Raw genomic sequence first — 17,882 nt, forward strand, 5'->3', positions numbered from 1 at the left:
TGAACCGCATCACAAATAGCTGGTCCCTGTTGTGTTTTATGTTTTCATTGCAGCAGTGTCACAATTCACCTCTCTCCCATAAGATGAAGTTTGATGAATGTAAGGAGTTAAATGGTGTGTTTGCTTGCTGTCGCATGGGAACAGCTTGTTGACCCTGATCCTTTCTGTTTGGCTGTGATCAGGGTTCTGCTGTGGTATGACAAGTATGAACACCAGTTCCCAGAGCCACAGCACACGCAGTGGGCTCACTTCCATGGATTTCAGTGGCAAAGCAGGCAGCGCAAAGAGGCGTTCAGCTGACACCTTCCTGAGAAAGCTGGGCGCCCAGATGTCTCTGTAGACACGGATTTTTGTGCACATCAGCCCCATCCTTGCCCTGCTGAGCGCAGTACGCTGCGCAGCCTGCTCCCTGTCACATTGCAAGCAGCGTCTCTGTACTGGGGTATGGCAGATTCTCCCTGAAGTTCATGCGTTATTTCACATGTAAATGAATGCACATTTGTGTTTTGCTGAGCATTGCGCGTGCACATACCCACTCAGCACAGCTACACATATGGCCCTGCGTTCTGAGTGAGCACTCCGCCTGCGAGACAGCCCGAGCTGGCACAGCCGGCCGGTGGCAATCCACAGCCCCGCAGCGCTCGCGGCAGGAGTTGGATGGGGTGTGTTGATGCTGACAGTCAGTTCACCCTCCCCAAGAATCGCCTGTGGCTGTTGATGGCTGTTACAGCCTCATCCCCGTCTGCGCTGTCACGTTGCCATGAGCCTAGAAACTTCTGAACAGCCTCAGAGAGGTGCTGGTGGGAGCCGGGGGGGCAACGGCACTGAGCACCCGCCGGGGGCTCGCAGCGCCCAGGGTGGACCAGTCCTGCTCCCCGATGCACGGAGGCACCGTTGGTGTCTGTGCTGAGCCTGTCCCCGCCACACTGCTGGAAGGAGCTGCCACCACCAGCTCCGGTTTGCTGACGTGGTCTTTCCTTTCCCAGGAGACGGTCGGCGAGCCCTTCTTCCTGCTGATTTGTGCAATCAAACAGCAGATCAACAAAGGGTCCATCGATGCCATCACGGGGAAAGCCAGGTACACCCTCAACGAGGAGTGGCTCCTGAGGGAGAACATCGAGGCAAAGCCGAGGGTGAGTACCTGCACCCCACAGCTCTGACCAGTGGTTGTCCCAGGGGGTGGGTGTGCAAGAGGCTGATCTGGCGCCCGTGCGGGTGCACTGACCGTGTAAACGATACGCCCATGCGGGCACCATGCTGCTGCCGAAGCTCACCAGTGCAGAATGGGGCTTGTGATAACTGTGTGTTTTCACATCTGTCCCTTGGTGGGTCACCTAAGTAGCTCAGATTAGGGGTGGAGCAAGGTGAGAAAATTTGTTCTGCCACATTCAGAGAATTAAAGCAACAGGTTTACCATTCCCGGCCAAAGAGCCCCGTCCTGAGCAGTGGGAAGGTGCTGGCTGCGAACCCGAGTCCTGGGGTGAGGGCTTTGCCCAGGCCCTCGCTGGAGTGGTGCTGAAAAGTGGTTCTGGGAAATGGGAACAGGGCGGAGGAGGGCTGTGCCTGTGAAGGGCTTGGGTCCCTCCAGCGCCTGACGCCTTTCCAGAGCCTGGGTCAAATCCTGCTTTCAATTACCTGGCATAAATCTGGAGCAGCTTCACCAAAGTCAGTAGGTTACCCCAGATGTGCATCACCGTAACTCAGAGCAGGTTCAAGCTCCACATCATCTGCAGATTCCTGTTACCAATTGACCTGTAAATTTACAGTGCAGAGCAAGAGGGGTTAGCAGCGGGGTGCACAGTATTAGCTTTCTCGGCAGAAATGGTAACTTCATAAGTCTGAGCAGGGGAAGCGTGGCTGCTTCCTACTTCACAGGAAGAGAAAGGTAAGTATGAACAGGGTGTGTTGGAGGAAGAAGAGCAACTGCAGGGTTAGTGCTATCTCAACAGCAATCCCCCACACTGCTGGTACCTGAACCACAGCTTTAAAGAACACCTGCACAGTCTACAGTGTGAAATAACATCTTCCTCTAATGCTGTGGAGAAAACGGGACTTCACCCGTGCATTGACAGTGTTCCTAGTCAAGGATGCTGACTCTGTCCTGGTACTGGAAGGCTGTGTTTGCAATCTCAGCCACGACTCGTGCACGTACCGGGTGTCCTTCAAAGAGGCGGGGGGAGAGGCCACGCTCATGGCGTTTGGCACCTGGACTCTGCCTCTCCTCGCTTCGCTGGCATGGCAGCCTCTCCCAAAAGAGGGGAGGGTGGTTTATAGGAAGAGAGTCACTCTTGTTGCCCTGCAGCTTTCCGCTGCAACTGTAGCGGTAGCTGTGCATCACTGAGGTCCAAGCAGGCGCTGGTGGCAGCCTGCAGCCCCTTGCAGCTGCTTGTCCTGCTGCTCCGTACACTCTTGAGCAGGTTCTTGGGTGGTGCGGGTGGTGGGTGCCAGCGTTGCAGCAGACCTGCGACGTGCTTAAAGCTTGTTTAAACAAAGGAGCTCGGCCCATTGCGTCAGGGAGAGGCTGAGCAATGAGCCTTGGCGGTCCCATTAGTCACCAGCCGGAGCCAAGAAGCTGAGGACATGACTGGTTACGGGGGCTGACCTTTCCTCCCGCCCCCGAGGTGGTCTCTGCGTGTCAGGGCTAAGGCCCATTAGCAAGGCAGCGTGAGAGGAGGTTGCAGTGTTGCTCCCTGGGTCCTCCTGGCTGCATCAACAAACGGGGCCTTCAGCCTCCGGGGGCCATCAATCAGCGCCGCTCGCCAGCAGTAAAGCCTGTGCGACCGCCTTTGTTCAGCCTGATTTCCAGCAGTGTGGGGCCCAGCAAGAGCTGTGTGGGCACTGCAGCCTCTGGCAGAGCTGGACAGGTCACCCCTAACTCGGCCTCTGCCTGCAGAACCTCAACGTCTCCTTCCAAGGCTGCGGGATGGACTCCCTGAGCGTCAGGGCCATGGACACGGACACACTCAGCCAAGTGAAGGAGAAGATCCTGGAGGCCTTCTGCAAGAATGTCCCCTACTCCCAGTGGCCAAGGGTGGAAGACGTCGACCTGGGTAAGGACCAGATGCATTAGGAACCAGATGAAATACCTGATGCTGCACGGTAGCTCTTGGTGTGGATCAGAAGGTGGGGGATGAAGCAGCACTGACAAGAGGGCAGATGTCAGGGCAGCCTTTTCCTGGGGATGGTTTTTAGGAATGAGTGATGGGACCAGATACTGGAGGACAGGAATAGCTGGGCACATCACTGGAAAGAAGCTTTAGGAAAGCCCAAGTGGAGCAGAGGGATGCTTGGACTTGCACCCTTCAAAGCCTGTAGTTTTAGCTGCACAACACTAACCCCTAAAACACCCCTGAGCCTGCCGATGGCTTGTTAATACTTGCTAATACTCCCCATAAGCAGCTATAATTGACCCCACGGACTCCTGTCCGGCCATAGGTTCAGATCTGTCATTTGTCTACCCAGTGGCCAACTCCTTCCAAAATTTAAGAAGGATCCAAGCCCAGCGCTGGTAAGAGAAACCTAGGCTGTGGGCCGTGGGGACATGCCCTGGTGTGACGGTCAGCGTGGTCAGTGCCAGGGAGAGCCCCGCAGAACGCCCTGGGCTGGGGCAGGGATGGGGCCCTGCTCCTCGCTGTGGGTGACGCGGCGTGTCCCCGTCACAGCCCCGTGCAGGCCACGCAGCTCCTCACCCGCCTGCTGCTCTGTGAGGTGGGTCCCACATGGCTCCTGGAGCGAGACGGGGAGAGAGGAGGGGGAAGGTGTGCCCCGTCTCTCCGAGCAGAGCCTTTGCCACCTCTTCCAGCTCCATCCGAGGCTGCTCTAGTCTGGAAACCCCCCACTATTTCCCCTGCTAAACATCTGCTCTGGTCTCACAGAGCCCCAGAGGCTTTGGCAGTGGGGCTGTGCTGCCCCGAGCGTGGCGTGGCCAGTCCTCGGAGCCCCAGGCCCTGCTGCACGTGCCTCCTACAGGCAGGTGCCTCACTTCTCCCTTCTCTGTGTTCAGAGTGGTTTGCCACCAGCACCGATAGCTACATCCTCCGGGACCTTGATGACACCTCAGTGGTGGAGGATGGCAGGAAGAAGCTCAACACATTAGCACATTACAAGGTAAACCTGCCAGCTTTGCTTCCTCGGAGCCTGCCTGGCCTCGGGGGCGAGCTGTGGTCCCCCCTCCAAAAACAGGATCATCAGAAGCGAGCAGGGAGGTTGCCATAGCTCCGTGAGAGCTTCCGGGGAATAGACATCTGCCCTGGCGAGAAGCTCGTTAATATTGCAACACACTGAAACTAATTAAACACTCTTCATGCAAAACAAGTTACTACTGACAACAGAAAGAGGAGGGGGAAAAAAGCTCCTATTCCCAACGGCCACCAGCTTGGCTGATTAGTATCACTCTGCTCTTGATCCGTGCTCCTGCTGAAATCACTGGCACAATTGTTGCTGCCTGCCCTGAGAGCAGGGACTAGGGATGCTGTTGAGGAGTGGAGGCCAAAAATGTGGGCAAATGTGGCGAATCAAATTGTTGTCTTGACCGTTTTTCCTTTTAAAATTAAATGAAATCAGAAATTCTTACATGATTTCCATATTCCCTGGTATGCCTAGGAGCATAATCCTCACTGGTCTGTAACAGTGCATGGAAAATCAAACTCGGAGCTGAGTACTTATTAATATTATTATCTGGGTAACAGCCGTGCTGTGGAGCCGCAGTGCTGGCACGGTCCCTGCTGTGCCGAGAGCCGGAGCCACAGCACAGGGGGTGGCCCCAGCCCCGCGGGTCCGGGCCGCGGCCGCGTTCCTTCTCCCCTCTGCGAAAAGGCAGAACAGCACCCGCACAGCCCAACGCGCTTCCCTCTTCGAATCACCCACTGTCGACATCCAAAAATGTATCTGTCTTGGATGCATGTATTTGCCTGATGCCCCTTGGGTTTGAGAACCTCACTATCTTGTATCTGCATTTAAAGAACCCTCTCCACATGGGGCAGTGCCTTTACTGACAGTTTCCAAGCTGGGGAGCAGGGGCAGGGCAGGCGCAAGAGCAGCAACTGCACCAGCATCCCCCCGCTCCCGGGATCTCCCCAGGGCCGTCCAGGCTCCGTGGGAGGCACCTTAAGGCTCCCGTCATCAATGTCTGCTCTTCCCTTCCTCTGCAGATCCCCGAAGGGGCGTCACTGGCCATGAGTTTGTCAGACAAGAAGGACAGCACGCTGAGCAGAGGTAACTTCTCGCTTCTCTTCCCCTGTTGCTGGGGGCTGGGCAGAAACACTTGTGCTTTTAGAGGGGTCTCAGGGATGCTGAGAGCTGGCTGCCAGCCCCCTTGCCTGGGTGTTGGGGTGTGGCGTTAGCCCGTGCAGGCTCTGGTGGTACCAGCACTCATGGAGCACCCTGTCACCATGGAGCATTAGGCAGAGCTGGGCATCGCTCGGGCCACCTTTGTGCTGGGGAAGACACTGAGCACGGACTGGGGCTGCCACCGCCGAGCATGCTGGCCAGCGGCAGCTCAGCACGTGCCGGGAAGCCCTCAGGGTCACGCAGGGTCTTCGCTGCTCTCCAGCCCATGCTGAGGTGTTCATGTGGGGCAGAGAGAGCCATGGAGCTGCAGCAGACGTACCTCCCTCCTTCCCACGGGGTTCCCCTTGCTCAGGCTGGGCGATGCACGGGGCATCGCGATGCAGGGGTGCTGCGCTTGTGCCCTCTTGGGTCCCTCCTAAAACACCCCTTGGGAGACCTCAAGTCCTCCTTAAAGTACTTCCTGAGGTATTTGCCACATGCCCCAGAAGGTGATAACCCCAAAACAAAGAAGAATGCTGAGGTCACTTGGGGGTCACCAGCTCAGCATTGGGGTTCTTGGGGAAAGCGAAACGCCTCCTGACGTGGAAGGTGTCTGCAGAGGCTGGTTTTGGTTTGGGTCCCCGACTGAGCCGCTTTGTCTCTCTCTTATTCTTCACAGTGAAGGATTTGGACACCGAGAAGTACTTCCACTTGGTAAGTGTCCTGCTCCTGGCTGCGCAGGCTGGTGGCTGCATGGTGGGGAGCCAGGGACCCCAGGGGGGCTGGCAGGGTGCGAGGGGCAGGGCTCCTTGTGGCAGTGGGGGGATGCCCATCTAACCTGCGTATTTCAGTGTCTGTCACCTTTATGCTGGCTGCCCGTCATCAGCCAGAGGAAGCTGTTGCAAACAGGTGCCAAACAGGCCGTCTCGTCCCTGTGCGTGTCCCCGCCCCGTGCAGGCAGCAATCCCTCGTCTCTCCTGCACTTAAGTCTGTGGGTCCTGGTTTTCAGTGTGTGTGATGAAAGGAGAAAATCTTCTCAGCCTTGCTGATATTAACTTAATTCATCTCTGTGGGCTAGAACGTCAGATGTGATGAACAAGCTGGATCAGAGCTCGTTAGTTTTCTTCAGAAGGGCTCAAAGAGGCGCAGAAATGTTATCTGTAGACAAGCTTTAGTACTGTGGGACATAATAAAAAATTACGGGGATGACAAAGTAATTGTTGTGCCTGATCTGGCTGTCAGCAGCCAGAGAGAGTTCAGGAGCGCCGCCGGTAGCAGCCCGCACAGCCTTGGTCAAGTCACTTACCGGGAGCTCCTGGCACGCCGCCTGCTTCCCAGGGCTGGGGAGATTTATTAGTTCCTGCTTGTGCGCCACGCTGGAAGTACAAAGTGCTAAACGTTGCTAAAAGCTGATATGAAAGAAAGTGTTATGGACAACAACAGTATTTCATAGCATGATTTCTTTTTTTTCTCTGCTAAAGTTTCCATGCTCAAATAGAGTACAAACACACAATGTGTGCACACACACGTACGTGCGGAGCAAGGAGGGAGAAGGGACGGGACACTGAATGTGCACATCTGAAACAACGCCAAGATGGACTTAAGTGGCTTGCTAGGTCATTACAGTAATTAACTGACCTGGCCAGTGGAATATTTAGCTTTGTTTTTAAAAAGGCCAGGGTAGGAATATTGGCTGATCGCTCTTGCAGTTTTTCCAGAACTCAGAAAAGCTGGTTTCTGCGGAAGCCCTGTGCTGGGAGCCTCGAGTGCCGGCGCACAGGAGTGCTGCACAGAGCAGGGAGGCAAGCAGACTAACATGTGAACTGAGATTGATTGTTTCATTTTCTTTGTCTAGCTTGAGAGAGGCAATAAAGAGCGCAAGAGAAACAAATGTCAGAAAAACTGAGCATTATGAATCACTTTTTTAAAGCCATATAAGGGTGTATTTGTAATACAGTAACTGCTTTTTAATTGAATTTTATAAGCAGTTGAAATTTTATACTTAAAGGAAAATTCAGTGTGACACTTCCAGAGAGGAGCGTGCTAAACATGTGTTTTATATCGAACCAGGTTCTCCCAACCGACGAATCGGTTGAACATAAGAAGTCCCACAGGCAGAGCCACAGGAAGAAAGTCCTGCCGGAGATCTACCTGACCAGGCTGCTCTCCACAAAGGTGGGGGACGGGAGGCCCTGCTCGGCGGCGGCTGGGACCATCGTTTGTGGGTAGCGAGGAGCCTGCTCCGGGGCAGGAGCGCCGCGGGGCCGCTTGCTCTCGAGGGGCGAGGGGACTCCTGTCCAGGCGGCTGGAGCGTGTCCCGCGAGGCTGCCGGGCACCGCGGGCTCCTTGGGTTCCGTCCAGCTTCCCAGCTGGCCCTCGGAGCAGCAGCGCCGCTGCCGGAAGCCCCACACGAGCTCCCCAGGCTGGTCTGGGGTCTGTGCACAGGAAGGGGGTGCTGACCGCCTCAGGGCTCCTGCTGCACGGTTTAGCCTGGACCCATCTCCCCAGCGAGAGATCCCGCTGGGAAAGGAGAAGGAGATGCTCAGCTCGGGGAGCCGGGGCAATGTCTGTGCGATCTTAATTCAGATTTGAACTTCCCCACTCCCTGCGAGTGCTCAGCTCCAGCAGTTGGGCTCCCAGCCCATCTTTAATCTCAGCATGATGCCTTACTGGAGCAGAGATCACAAGAACGGCCAGCAGTCTCTAGTCTTCTCTGTATTTACTGTGCAGAACAATCACAGATGTGAGACCCTAGCAGTAAGAAGGAAAATCACAATGCCAAAAGAAATTAAATCCAAATGCAAGCTAATTATATCGCTATGCACAAACAAACCTTTCCCTCCCTGCTTCGGCATCCCCTTTCTCTCCCGATTTATCCAATTGGCAGCAAAGGATTTCCCCTTGTGCGCAGCAGTCTCAGCCCCTCACACTGCTTTCCCCGCCCTCCATCGCGTGTGCTCGTCCCGCAGGGCACGCTGCAGAAGTTCCTGGACGACTTGTTCAAAGCCATTCTCAGCATCCGAGATGATAAACCACCTGTGGCCGTGAAGTATTTCTTTGACTTCCTAGAGGAGCAAGCAGAGAAAAGAGGGATCACAGACCCTGACACTATGCACATCTGGAAGACCAACAGGTTTGGAAGAGGAAATCTCTTTTTTCTTTCCTTCCTTCCATCTCTCAGGAGCAGCAGCTGCAAAGCCTTCATGTCCTGGACTAATCATTACATTGCTAAAAGTAGAAGAGGGACTTGGAAAACAGGAGGGGTGGCGGAGGGGCAGCAAAAGATGAGGCCAAACACAGGCTTGGAGAGCTTTGAACAAACACAGCTCAGGGGAACAGCGAGCTGGAAGAGGAGACACAGGCAGATAAAGGGCAGAACGAACTGGCACACAAATATGAATAATTAAAGGAGAAACAGAAGAGGGACGGGATAATGGGAGACAGCAATGGTGTTAGCTCCAAGCACTGAAGATCTGAGACAGAGTCCAAAATCATGTCAAGTCTTAAAACATCATGGAGATTTTAAAAACAACATATTTGGCTCCTTTTCAATTGCTTTCTGGCTTTTCAGTCCTTGGGGGCAGTTTTCCCGACTTATCTTTGTAACCAAGCTGGGACTCCAGAGTATTCACAGGACTCCGGGAGCTGGTGCTGTGACAGGAGAATGCTGGCAGGCACTGCAGCACTGGGGACCAGCCGGGAGCGGTGCTGAGGGACGTGATGAGCAGCAGGAATGGGGTTGGGGAGCCAAAGTGAAGCGGGGAAATAAAACGGGAGAAACCGGAAGATTTAACCGGGGAGAGCAGGGAGCTGGGAGGGAACGTCGGGGAGAGGTGCAGCACTTCTGAGGCTCCAGGGACTGTTTCCAGCCCAAAATGTGAAAATTAAAAACGAATTTGGCTGGGATAGCAGGCATGAAGACACAACCATTGGGCTACAGATTTGCCTACCCTTCATTACCTTTAATTGCCAGTAGAGCAAAGACTTATAGTGGCTTTCACTCCTCAGCTGCTGAGGAGGGGTGGTGGGAAGGGCAAGCGATGTACTGAAACTGTGTTGTGGCCAAATGAGCAGTGAAATAACTGAAGGAAAAGATGATGAGAGCAGAAAAAAAGACACATGAAATGCATTTCACAGGGCCAGGCTTACCATCAGAACCAGATGACAGTTACTGTCAGGGAAGGAGGGGAAGGAGTTGACACCATTGCTACAAAAATCAGCGAGTTGGGGAGCCTGATCCAAGAGCCCCCTGCAGGGCAACCTGCCCGTGTCTCTCCTGGGCCAGCCAGCTCAGGGAGCTGCTGAAGGAGCAAGGGTGGACAAGGCTGTACACAAAGTTTCCTGTCCGTGCCGCGTGCTTCAGCCTGCAGAAATGTCTCTTCAAGGTGAAGACGTGTGCCTGCCCCTCTAGCTAGGCAGGGGGCCGTGCGCTACTGGGATGTGATGAAATAGCAAAACCTGGCTCCTCATTTTTTTCCTCTCTTCACTTTCTATCATCATCTTTCCTGCATTTCCTCCCCTCTCCCTCTGGAGTACAAAAATTCACCCAGTGTGTGTTCCTGGCTTGTTTCCTTCACAGCCTACCTCTGAGGTTTTGGGTCAACATCCTGAAGAACCCCCAGTTTGTCTTTGACATCGACAAGACAGACCACATCGACGCCTGTCTCTCTGTGATAGCCCAGGCCTTCATCGATGCCTGCTCCCTGTCCGACCTGCAGCTGGGCAAGGTACCGTCTGGGGGGGACGTCTCGGTCCTGCCTGGGGCCGCAGGCCAGCACAGGTGGGAAGGGACTCTCGGAGGTCACCCAGTCTGACCTCCCCCGGCAGCTGGGCTGGCTGGTGGTTTCTGTGCAGCTGCTCGCCTGGTGCAGCCGTGAGAAGCTCAGGAGGTGACCGAGCCTTCGTCAACATGGGCTGCGCCTGCCCAGGTGGCCCCCTCCATCACACGCTGGCCCCTCCGGCATGCGGCCAGAGCCCGGCAGACCCGGCACACCTGCCTAGGGAAGCTAAACCTGCACGGGCCACATCTCTTCTCCTGCACACCGTCCTGCAGGGCTGGCGGGCAGCGAGACGTCCAGTGCTCGTGTTTTCTGTTCTCCTGCTAGCTTGGCCAAGCGCGGTGTTGACATTTGGAACTTCCCAACATAAATAAGTTTTATTAAGAAATGCTGTAAATCGTCCCCCACTGCCCACCCACCCTCCCCCCCGCCCCGCCCCAGAGGCTGGTGGCAGCAGCGTGCGACACAGAGGGGACCCTACGGAGAGAGGGGTGGGAGGCAGGCGCTGCTCTGTGCTCCCCCAGGCCGAGAGCGGCAGGAAGCCTTCGCTGGGAGAGGTTAATACTGCAGGAAGATCTAATGAGCACTTGATTTTTTGTTTGTTTGGGTTTTGGTCTTTTTTTTGCATATGTTACGAAACACCTACGATTTGTCCTTGTCAAGCTGTGGATGAGGGGAAGAGGGGTCAGCTGGAGTCAGACAGCAGATGGAAACATTTTTCAGGAATACAATAGCATAAGTGAAGGAATTGTTGAGTAATGTGGGAAGAATAAATCCTCAGCATAAAAATCAGCTTGCATATACACGCAGCGTATCACTGAATGTTTTCCAGGCTGGATTCTTCCCCTGGTTTCAGCATGTTGCTCTCAATGCTGCAAACGTGAGAGCAGACTCAGACTCTGTACATCTGCAGTGCGCAAGCAGTTAATAAACCAGTACCCATCTCTTCGTAATACAGAGTGGTCAAATCAGACACAAATTAAAAAAGAACTCAAAAAAGGGGCAGCATGGGTTTCTTTTGTGTTTCTAAGGGGAAAAAAAAATGTTATGAGCAGGCTCTGTAACTTGGCTGTATTCCTGTAATGCCTTGTCATTGGGTTTGAAAATAAACTGCTGTGGGATCTGGTGCCACAGCCTGGTGCCCATTTCCCATTTCCCCTGTAGCATTAGCCAGACTACATATTGCAGCAGCAGATTGCAGCTACCCTGGGCTTCCTTATTTACTGCCCGACACAGCTGAAGATGCTGCCTCAGTGGCTGGAGCCCCGCGGTGCTCGTCTCCTCTGGAGCTCCTCCCTCCCCTCTCCACCTGTCCAAGTGTCAGGGAGCAGCAGCAGCCCCTCGCTCCAGTGTCTGGGCAGCAGGACGCACTGATCTCACTCCCCTCTCTGTCCCTGCGCCTGGGGCTGGTTCCCTTCGGGATGCAATGCGAGGCCAGTCAGCCAAGTTCATTCCCCGGGTAATGATATCAGCAGGGCAGGATTGCCTGGAGGTTAAAATCATTCATGCTTGTGTTTGCAGGGAGTGCAGGTGGGGTTATGCCTTCACTGGTACAACCCAAGCGTGTGGCTGGGAGGTTAAGACTGCTTTGTCCAAGCTGACATTAATCAAGAGAACTCAGTATTTTCTGTTAATTACTTTTCATGCACTCAATATAGGGCAGGCAGGCTGGGTTAGCCAATGCAAAATAAATCAAAGCTACATGAAAAATCCAAGAGGAACATTTCAACTGGCAAAGTTCAGCTTGTAAGAGAGCTTTGTTCTTGCGTTTAAATCAAGCTGGCTGCTCAAGAGACCCGAGTCAACGCACGCAGAAGCCCTTCCCTTGTTACCAATTTCCACACGCAGAGCCATGGAGCACAAGTGTTTTATCTAACACAGTCGTGCTACACTTGTCTGCAGAGCATCACCTGGCAGCGAGCCACCTCCCCTGACCCCATGCATGCTTTTTAGCCTGCCCTGGCTGCAAATTAAAACACCTTCACACAGTCCACCTCCACTGGCACTGGAGCTAACGGACGTTTAGCTCACGCTAGGCAGAAGGGCAGAGGGACCACGCTGTGGCTCCACGGGCGGGCAGTACCTGCCCGCAGCACCTTGGTGTCTGGGAGCAAGCGCCTCTGTCATCAGCTGTTTTGTGCTCGGTGCCATCCCACCGCACTCCTGTCTGTGTAAAGCCAGGACCAAAGCCGTGGTAGCTGGTTCCGGAACCCAGCCGCAGCTGAAGTCGTGTCTGATGGTTAGCACTTTGGTCAAACAGGATAAAAAATTATTTCAGTCTGATTTCGGTATCTCGCCCTTGCTCTAGGACTCCCCCACCAATAAACTACTGTACGCCAAGGAGATCCCCGAGTACAGGAAGATAGTGCAGAGATACTACAAGCAAATCCACGACATGCCCCCGCTCAGCGAGCAGGAGATGAACGCCCACCTCGCGGAGGAGTCGCGGGTAAGGTGCTGGGCTGCAGACGGTGGGGGGGGCTTGGCCAGTGCCTGCCCCCGTGCCGGGGCCGGGGCTGCCAGGGCGAGGAGACCGAGTCTGCTCCGCTCTGGGCGACGACAGGAGCCTGGGAGCAGCAGGGAGCGCAGGTGGGCTGCAGTCAGCTACTGCTTAGATGCTGGAAGGAGCAAACAAGAAAGGATATTTTGCCTCAAACTTCCACGCACAAACTTCATCTGACCTAATTCCAAGCATCTTCAATTACTGCCAGAGCTGCAGTAAACACCCACGAATTAGCTTGAACCTAACTGGCTTTGGCACCACTGGGAGTTGAAAGCGAAATTCAGCACCAAAGAGCTGGGAAGTTTGGGAAAGGATCTCTGTGGCCCTGCAGCCCCCGGGCAGCCTGCTGGCAGCCGGCCCCCGTACAAGCCACGGGAGCTGGCAGCTGCCCCCCGGATCCAAGCCCTGCCAGCGATGCAGCACAGCTTCCCCAAAACCCAACCATCTCCCTGCCGTGTTTTAGCTTCAGCCACCAAGCAGGTTTTTTTTCCATCAGCATTCCTCTGCCCAGCTGCTGCCCCATCCTTTGAAATGGCTTTGAGCACAGAGGGGTAAACAGTGCTACCAAGCGTGGGCATTTAAGGCTGGCTTTAAAAAGACTGAGACCATTTCTGATGCAAGCCAATGCACCTTCCATAAAGGAGTCAGTCAAAAGTCCAGCGACATCAATGCCACAGTACCAAAAATACCCAGGCAAAGCCTTCTTTTCATCTAGTTAATGCCTGCTGATTGGTCTTGAACTCGCTTGCTGCATCACATTAATATTCCTCCCCTCTTTGTTCTGTCTTTATAAAGAAATACCGGAACGAATTCAACACCAACGTCGCCATGGCCGAGATATACAAATACGCCAAGAGATATCGCTCCCAGGTAAGTGGGTCCCTCTGCACTCAGGCCCCAGCGTACCCGTGGAGGGTTGTGGCCAAGCGGTCGGACGCCTGCACCCAGTCCCACAGAAAAGGGATTATCGTTTTTTTGCATAATCCCACGCACATATGTAATATATGCACACACAGATGCACCTGCTCTCCTATCCCTTGGCTGACGGCTTCTTGGAAGAGAAGACTGGCTGTTCCTGGCTGATTTGAACAGCGTTTGGCTGGGCTGGACTGAAGCGGGGCTGCCCAACGTGTAGGCCCACAGAGGAGGGCAGAGCATGCTGATGCAGTCCACACCCAAAATAACTTGCCACTCGCCACCCCGTGCTGAGGCACCAGCCCCGGCTGCCTCCTGACCCCCTGCACCCCCATGCTGTGGGCTCACTCTGCACCGTCAGCTTGATTATTATGTTTTTGGGTGGCATTCCCCTCGTCTCCCACACCCCGCGCAGGGACTCGGCCGTGCCCCGGAGCGGCCGGAGGGTGCTGGGGTGCGTGAGCATGGGGGCTGTGGGGCGGGGGGGGGCTGTCCCCATCGGTGGTGGGGCTGGGATTCAGGCTCAGCAGGGCTGGGGTTGGAGGGGGGGAGCTGGGCACTGCACCGCCGCAGCCACCAACCTGCCCGTGTCTCCTGCAGATCGTGGCCGCCCTGGACGCCAACCCCACGACAAAGCGCACCCAGCTCCAGCATAAGTTTGAGCAAGTGATTGCACTCATGGAGGACAACATCTACGAGTGCTGCAGTGAAGCCTAGGCTGGCCGCAGCCCTGGAAGTGACCTTCTCCGCAGCGCAGTGCCGCAGGGAACCTGCCTTCAGCCACGGATGCACCGTGGGTCGCCTCCGCCGGGGTCGTTCTCGAACCAGCCTCGCGGTGGGGGTGGGCCTGGCCCGCGGCTGAAGGACTCCCTCACCTAACAAGAAGCCACGAGACACCTTTCTGAGCAGCTCAAAAACCCTCTGGTCTGCGCTGTGGCACCCATAATTTATTTGCTGTTGCCCGCCAGAAATGGAGACGTGACACTTGTGGCAAGCTCAGTTCACCGCTTCCCTCTGGTCAGCGCCCGAGCGGTCAGCGGCTCCCTGCACCCCTGTTTGTGGTTCCTCAGGACGAGAGACGGGGCTGCAGAAGCCGTAACCAGACACAAAGCAGAAGGGTCGCCTCAGGGAGTCACGGGCAGAGACGGCGAAGGCCATCGGAGCCAGGCTTGAGCTCCCTTCCACACCATTCCTCTGACATCCTTGTTTTTCCAACACTAGGGACTCTATCAGCTGTTCACTGTCTGCTGCATTCTGTGTATTTTTGTGCCTTTTAATTTTTGTACTGTATGTGTAAACATAACCACTCCTCCATCTGAGACTTGGGCAACGTGGGGAACTCGGGGCTGAGACAAAGCAGTTGCTTCCCCAGTAGCTAAGGCATGGCGAAAGCACTTTATCCCTTAAGGGCAGCTGTTGTGGAGCCGGAGGGAGCGCAATACCTGTTAGAGGGTGGGAAGGGCTGTTCCCCTTCCCCGGGTTCCCTGCCTGCACGCACAGCGAGCTGGAGTTGCAGTGGTAGGCAGCTGCCCACCACCTTCCAGCCAGCCGGTCCCAGGCACCGCTTCTGCTGAGGAGACCAGGCGTAGCAGGTGAGGGGGGGCTCGTGCCCCACACCCCAGTCTCCTGCCCCACACCCCAGTCTCCTGCCATGCTGGCTGCGCCCACGGCCCCAGCTCCCCCCGGTAACCCCGCTCATGCCAACGGGCGTCAGCTTCTGCTGGGAGCATCTTCCCTCCCTCTGCCCCATGCGCTCCAGTGTCTCCCCGTGATCGTCACAAGGTCGGTGCTGCAGTGGTGTCTTCCCAAAGCAGCTCTCTCCACTCGCTTCGGACCCAACCCTCTGCGGTTGTCACCTGAGAGCAGCCGAGAGCGCACGGTTCTGCTGCGTGTCCAGTCTTTTTTCAGCCCCTAAAGGCAGAGGGAGTGGGCCCCATCCCCTGGCAGCACGGTGCTCCCGCAGGGCAGTGGAGCAGCCCCAGCACCCCGTGTCCCAGGCGTACACCGGGGACAGCGAGCAGGGCCCCACCGTGCAGACAGACGCAGCTCATCCGAGACCCAGAAACCTCACTGCCGTCCCGCAGCACCCGCGCCGGGGCAGAGCCCCCGTCCCAGCAGGGTGACCCCTTCTCCCTTCTGCAGGCACCTTCGTCCGTCCCGCAGCCGGGGGAGCCGTGACCCTCTGCGGAGGCTGCGCCGCAGCCGGTGCCACACACTTGAAGCCAGCATTCACATGCAGGCAAAGGCAACCTGCCCACGACAGCTAAACCCAGCCTTAGCCACCGCATTTTCTAACTGCCAAATCGAAAAGGAAAAAAGAAAAAAAGTTACTACCTCACTCCAGGCAGGGTCTAAGGTGAGCCTTCGTTACTCATCCAGCTGGCAAGGATGCAACCTGGTATTAGATGACTTCGGTCCACCAAAACTCCTCCTGGGTGACTCACTGCCGTGGACAGGTGGCCTCCGTCCCATCGTTTCCAGTAATGCCACATTTGTCAGAAATTGGAACATGAGAATTGTGTGTGTGTATATAGATATCTATTTTAAAACAAATGATAGACTTTATCCAGTACGTTAAAAGGGGGGTAGGGATGGGAGGGAAAGGGGAAGAGCAGAGTTTTTTGTGGGTTTGGGTTTTTTGGTTTTTTTGGTTTTTTTTAAAAAGAACTACAGAAAAAGTACATACACTGTGGAGGTTTCAATGTCTTTGCTGAGGATGTGGCTTCAGAATAGACACTCTAAGAATGTAGCTGGGCTACATTTTATTTTGAAAGTGATTTCACAAAAAATTCTTGAATTTTTTTTCTTTTAGAAACTGTGAATAGCTGCCAGAGATATAGGCAGGCCCAGCACAGGGAAGGGGAGGGTGAGAAGGACCAAGGTAGCAGAGAATGTTGAGCTTGGCTGGAGGTGGGGAAAGGGCCATGGGGCAACAGCCCCGTGTTGTTACAAGGAAAGGATACAGGTGAGCTGGTAGTAGAGTTTGCCTCCACAGGATGTGACTGGGCCATGTATTAGGGCCTATTGCTTTATTATTTAATTTTCTCCAAAGCAAAAAAAAGAAGTAGTTGCTACAACCATTTTAAAAGAACAACTTTAACAGAGCAGAAGCTTGAGGGTTTGTAGTGTTGCCTTGAACCCCTGAGCCCTTTGTAACCTGTTTTTAAACTTTGGCACGTGTTGTGGGTGTAGTGCCCTTACCTGCTGTGTAGTGGAAGTGGCAGACTCTTGGAAAAGCCTATCTTTGTAATAAAACAAGGTGCTGAAACCCGCCTGGTGCAGTTTCCTGCCCCGTGCATGCAGAGGACCCACGGCACTGTGGGAGACACTGCAGGCACACACAGTGAGTGTTGCGCGTACCAGACTGGGGGCGGCAGCTCAGCCCATCACCCCCATGGTACCAGACGAGGCGGGGTTTTACCCCTCTGGGCTGCAGAGCCCCGGCTCCCCGCAGAACACGGTGTGGCCACGCAGTGCCCCCACTGCCACAGCTCCCACCCCAACGGGAGCAGGGAGAGATGCCCATGAGGACATGGCCGGGCACCCGAACCGCCTGCACGCAGTAACACCAGGCACCCGGCACCCTCACCTCTGCCAGGTGCCGTCGGCCCACGAGACATCGTCTTCTCCCAGCCCCGGGGAGCCCAGCGCCTGCTCAGCACCACCATCAGCCCTCAGGGCTTCTGACTGCCGCGCCAACACCCACCACAGCCCGTAGGTCTTAATAACCACGGCATCGCCAAATCCTCTCTCCTCACCTCCCCCCAGTGAAAGCTGCTCTTTTCAGACACCAGAGGGATTTTCTTTTCCCACTAGAAAGTTGATTCTAAATCCAGCCATTAAGTGATTTGGCCTCTCTCAAAGCGAAGAGCCTCATGTTTCACACTGGGTGCCTGGTGAGGGAGGACACAGCTCCTGCCCGCTCTGTTCCGGGACATTCCCATGCGGGTGAGCCGCGCTTTGTGAGGTTAACCATCACCAGGTGAGCTCTGCTCAGTTACTGCTGCAGCATCCCCCACCCTGCCCCTGGGGGGTGGGGGGGGAAAAACACGAGTTTCAGCTCCATTAAAGATGGATCAACACAGCCAAGGCTGAAGTTTAAAGAGAAGTTAGTTTGCTCAGCTCTTGCTTAAGCCCCAAAGCAAGGCCAGGAGCCTTGGAGGGCATTGGCAAAGCCAGCTGAAGATTAGCAAAATCCTCTTTAGGAAGAGAGTTTTACTTCCACTTATTTTCTCCTGCCCAGGAGGACTATAACCCTTTGCATTATCAGGCTGACCTTCAGAAGGGCTCTGTTCTGTGCAGAGCAGGAGAAATTCAGGCATTTGAAGTTATTAATGATATCATATGCTGGCCCACAGGAGCTAGCAAGACAGGTTTAGAGGTGGGAACAGAGACACTGATAGATAACAAGAGCACAA

General features: G+C 55.0%; 1 protein-coding gene across 1 annotated transcript in view; it reads left to right on the plus strand.

The window, feature by feature from the left end:
• The window catches only part of PLXND1 (plexin D1), an 80,763-nt gene extending 64,028 nt beyond the window's left edge, over positions 1-16,735 (plus strand). Inside the window, exons 26-36 of the mRNA XM_074835810.1 lie at positions 987-1,133; positions 2,894-3,050; positions 4,004-4,107; positions 5,151-5,214; positions 5,948-5,982; positions 7,339-7,443; positions 8,238-8,401; positions 9,848-9,995; positions 12,355-12,495; positions 13,345-13,419; positions 14,065-16,735. Coding sequence (XP_074691911.1) covers positions 987-1,133; positions 2,894-3,050; positions 4,004-4,107; positions 5,151-5,214; positions 5,948-5,982; positions 7,339-7,443; positions 8,238-8,401; positions 9,848-9,995; positions 12,355-12,495; positions 13,345-13,419; positions 14,065-14,181 — 1,257 coding nt within the window. The 3' untranslated portion in view covers positions 14,182-16,735. The remainder of the gene's footprint in view (positions 1-986; positions 1,134-2,893; positions 3,051-4,003; positions 4,108-5,150; positions 5,215-5,947; positions 5,983-7,338; positions 7,444-8,237; positions 8,402-9,847; positions 9,996-12,354; positions 12,496-13,344; positions 13,420-14,064) is intronic.
• The last annotated feature ends 1,147 nt before the right edge of the window (positions 16,736-17,882 follow it).

Source organism: Strix aluco, chromosome 11 (genome assembly GCF_031877795.1).
Source record: "Strix aluco isolate bStrAlu1 chromosome 11, bStrAlu1.hap1, whole genome shotgun sequence".
Lineage (NCBI taxonomy): Eukaryota > Metazoa > Chordata > Aves > Strigiformes > Strigidae > Strix > Strix aluco.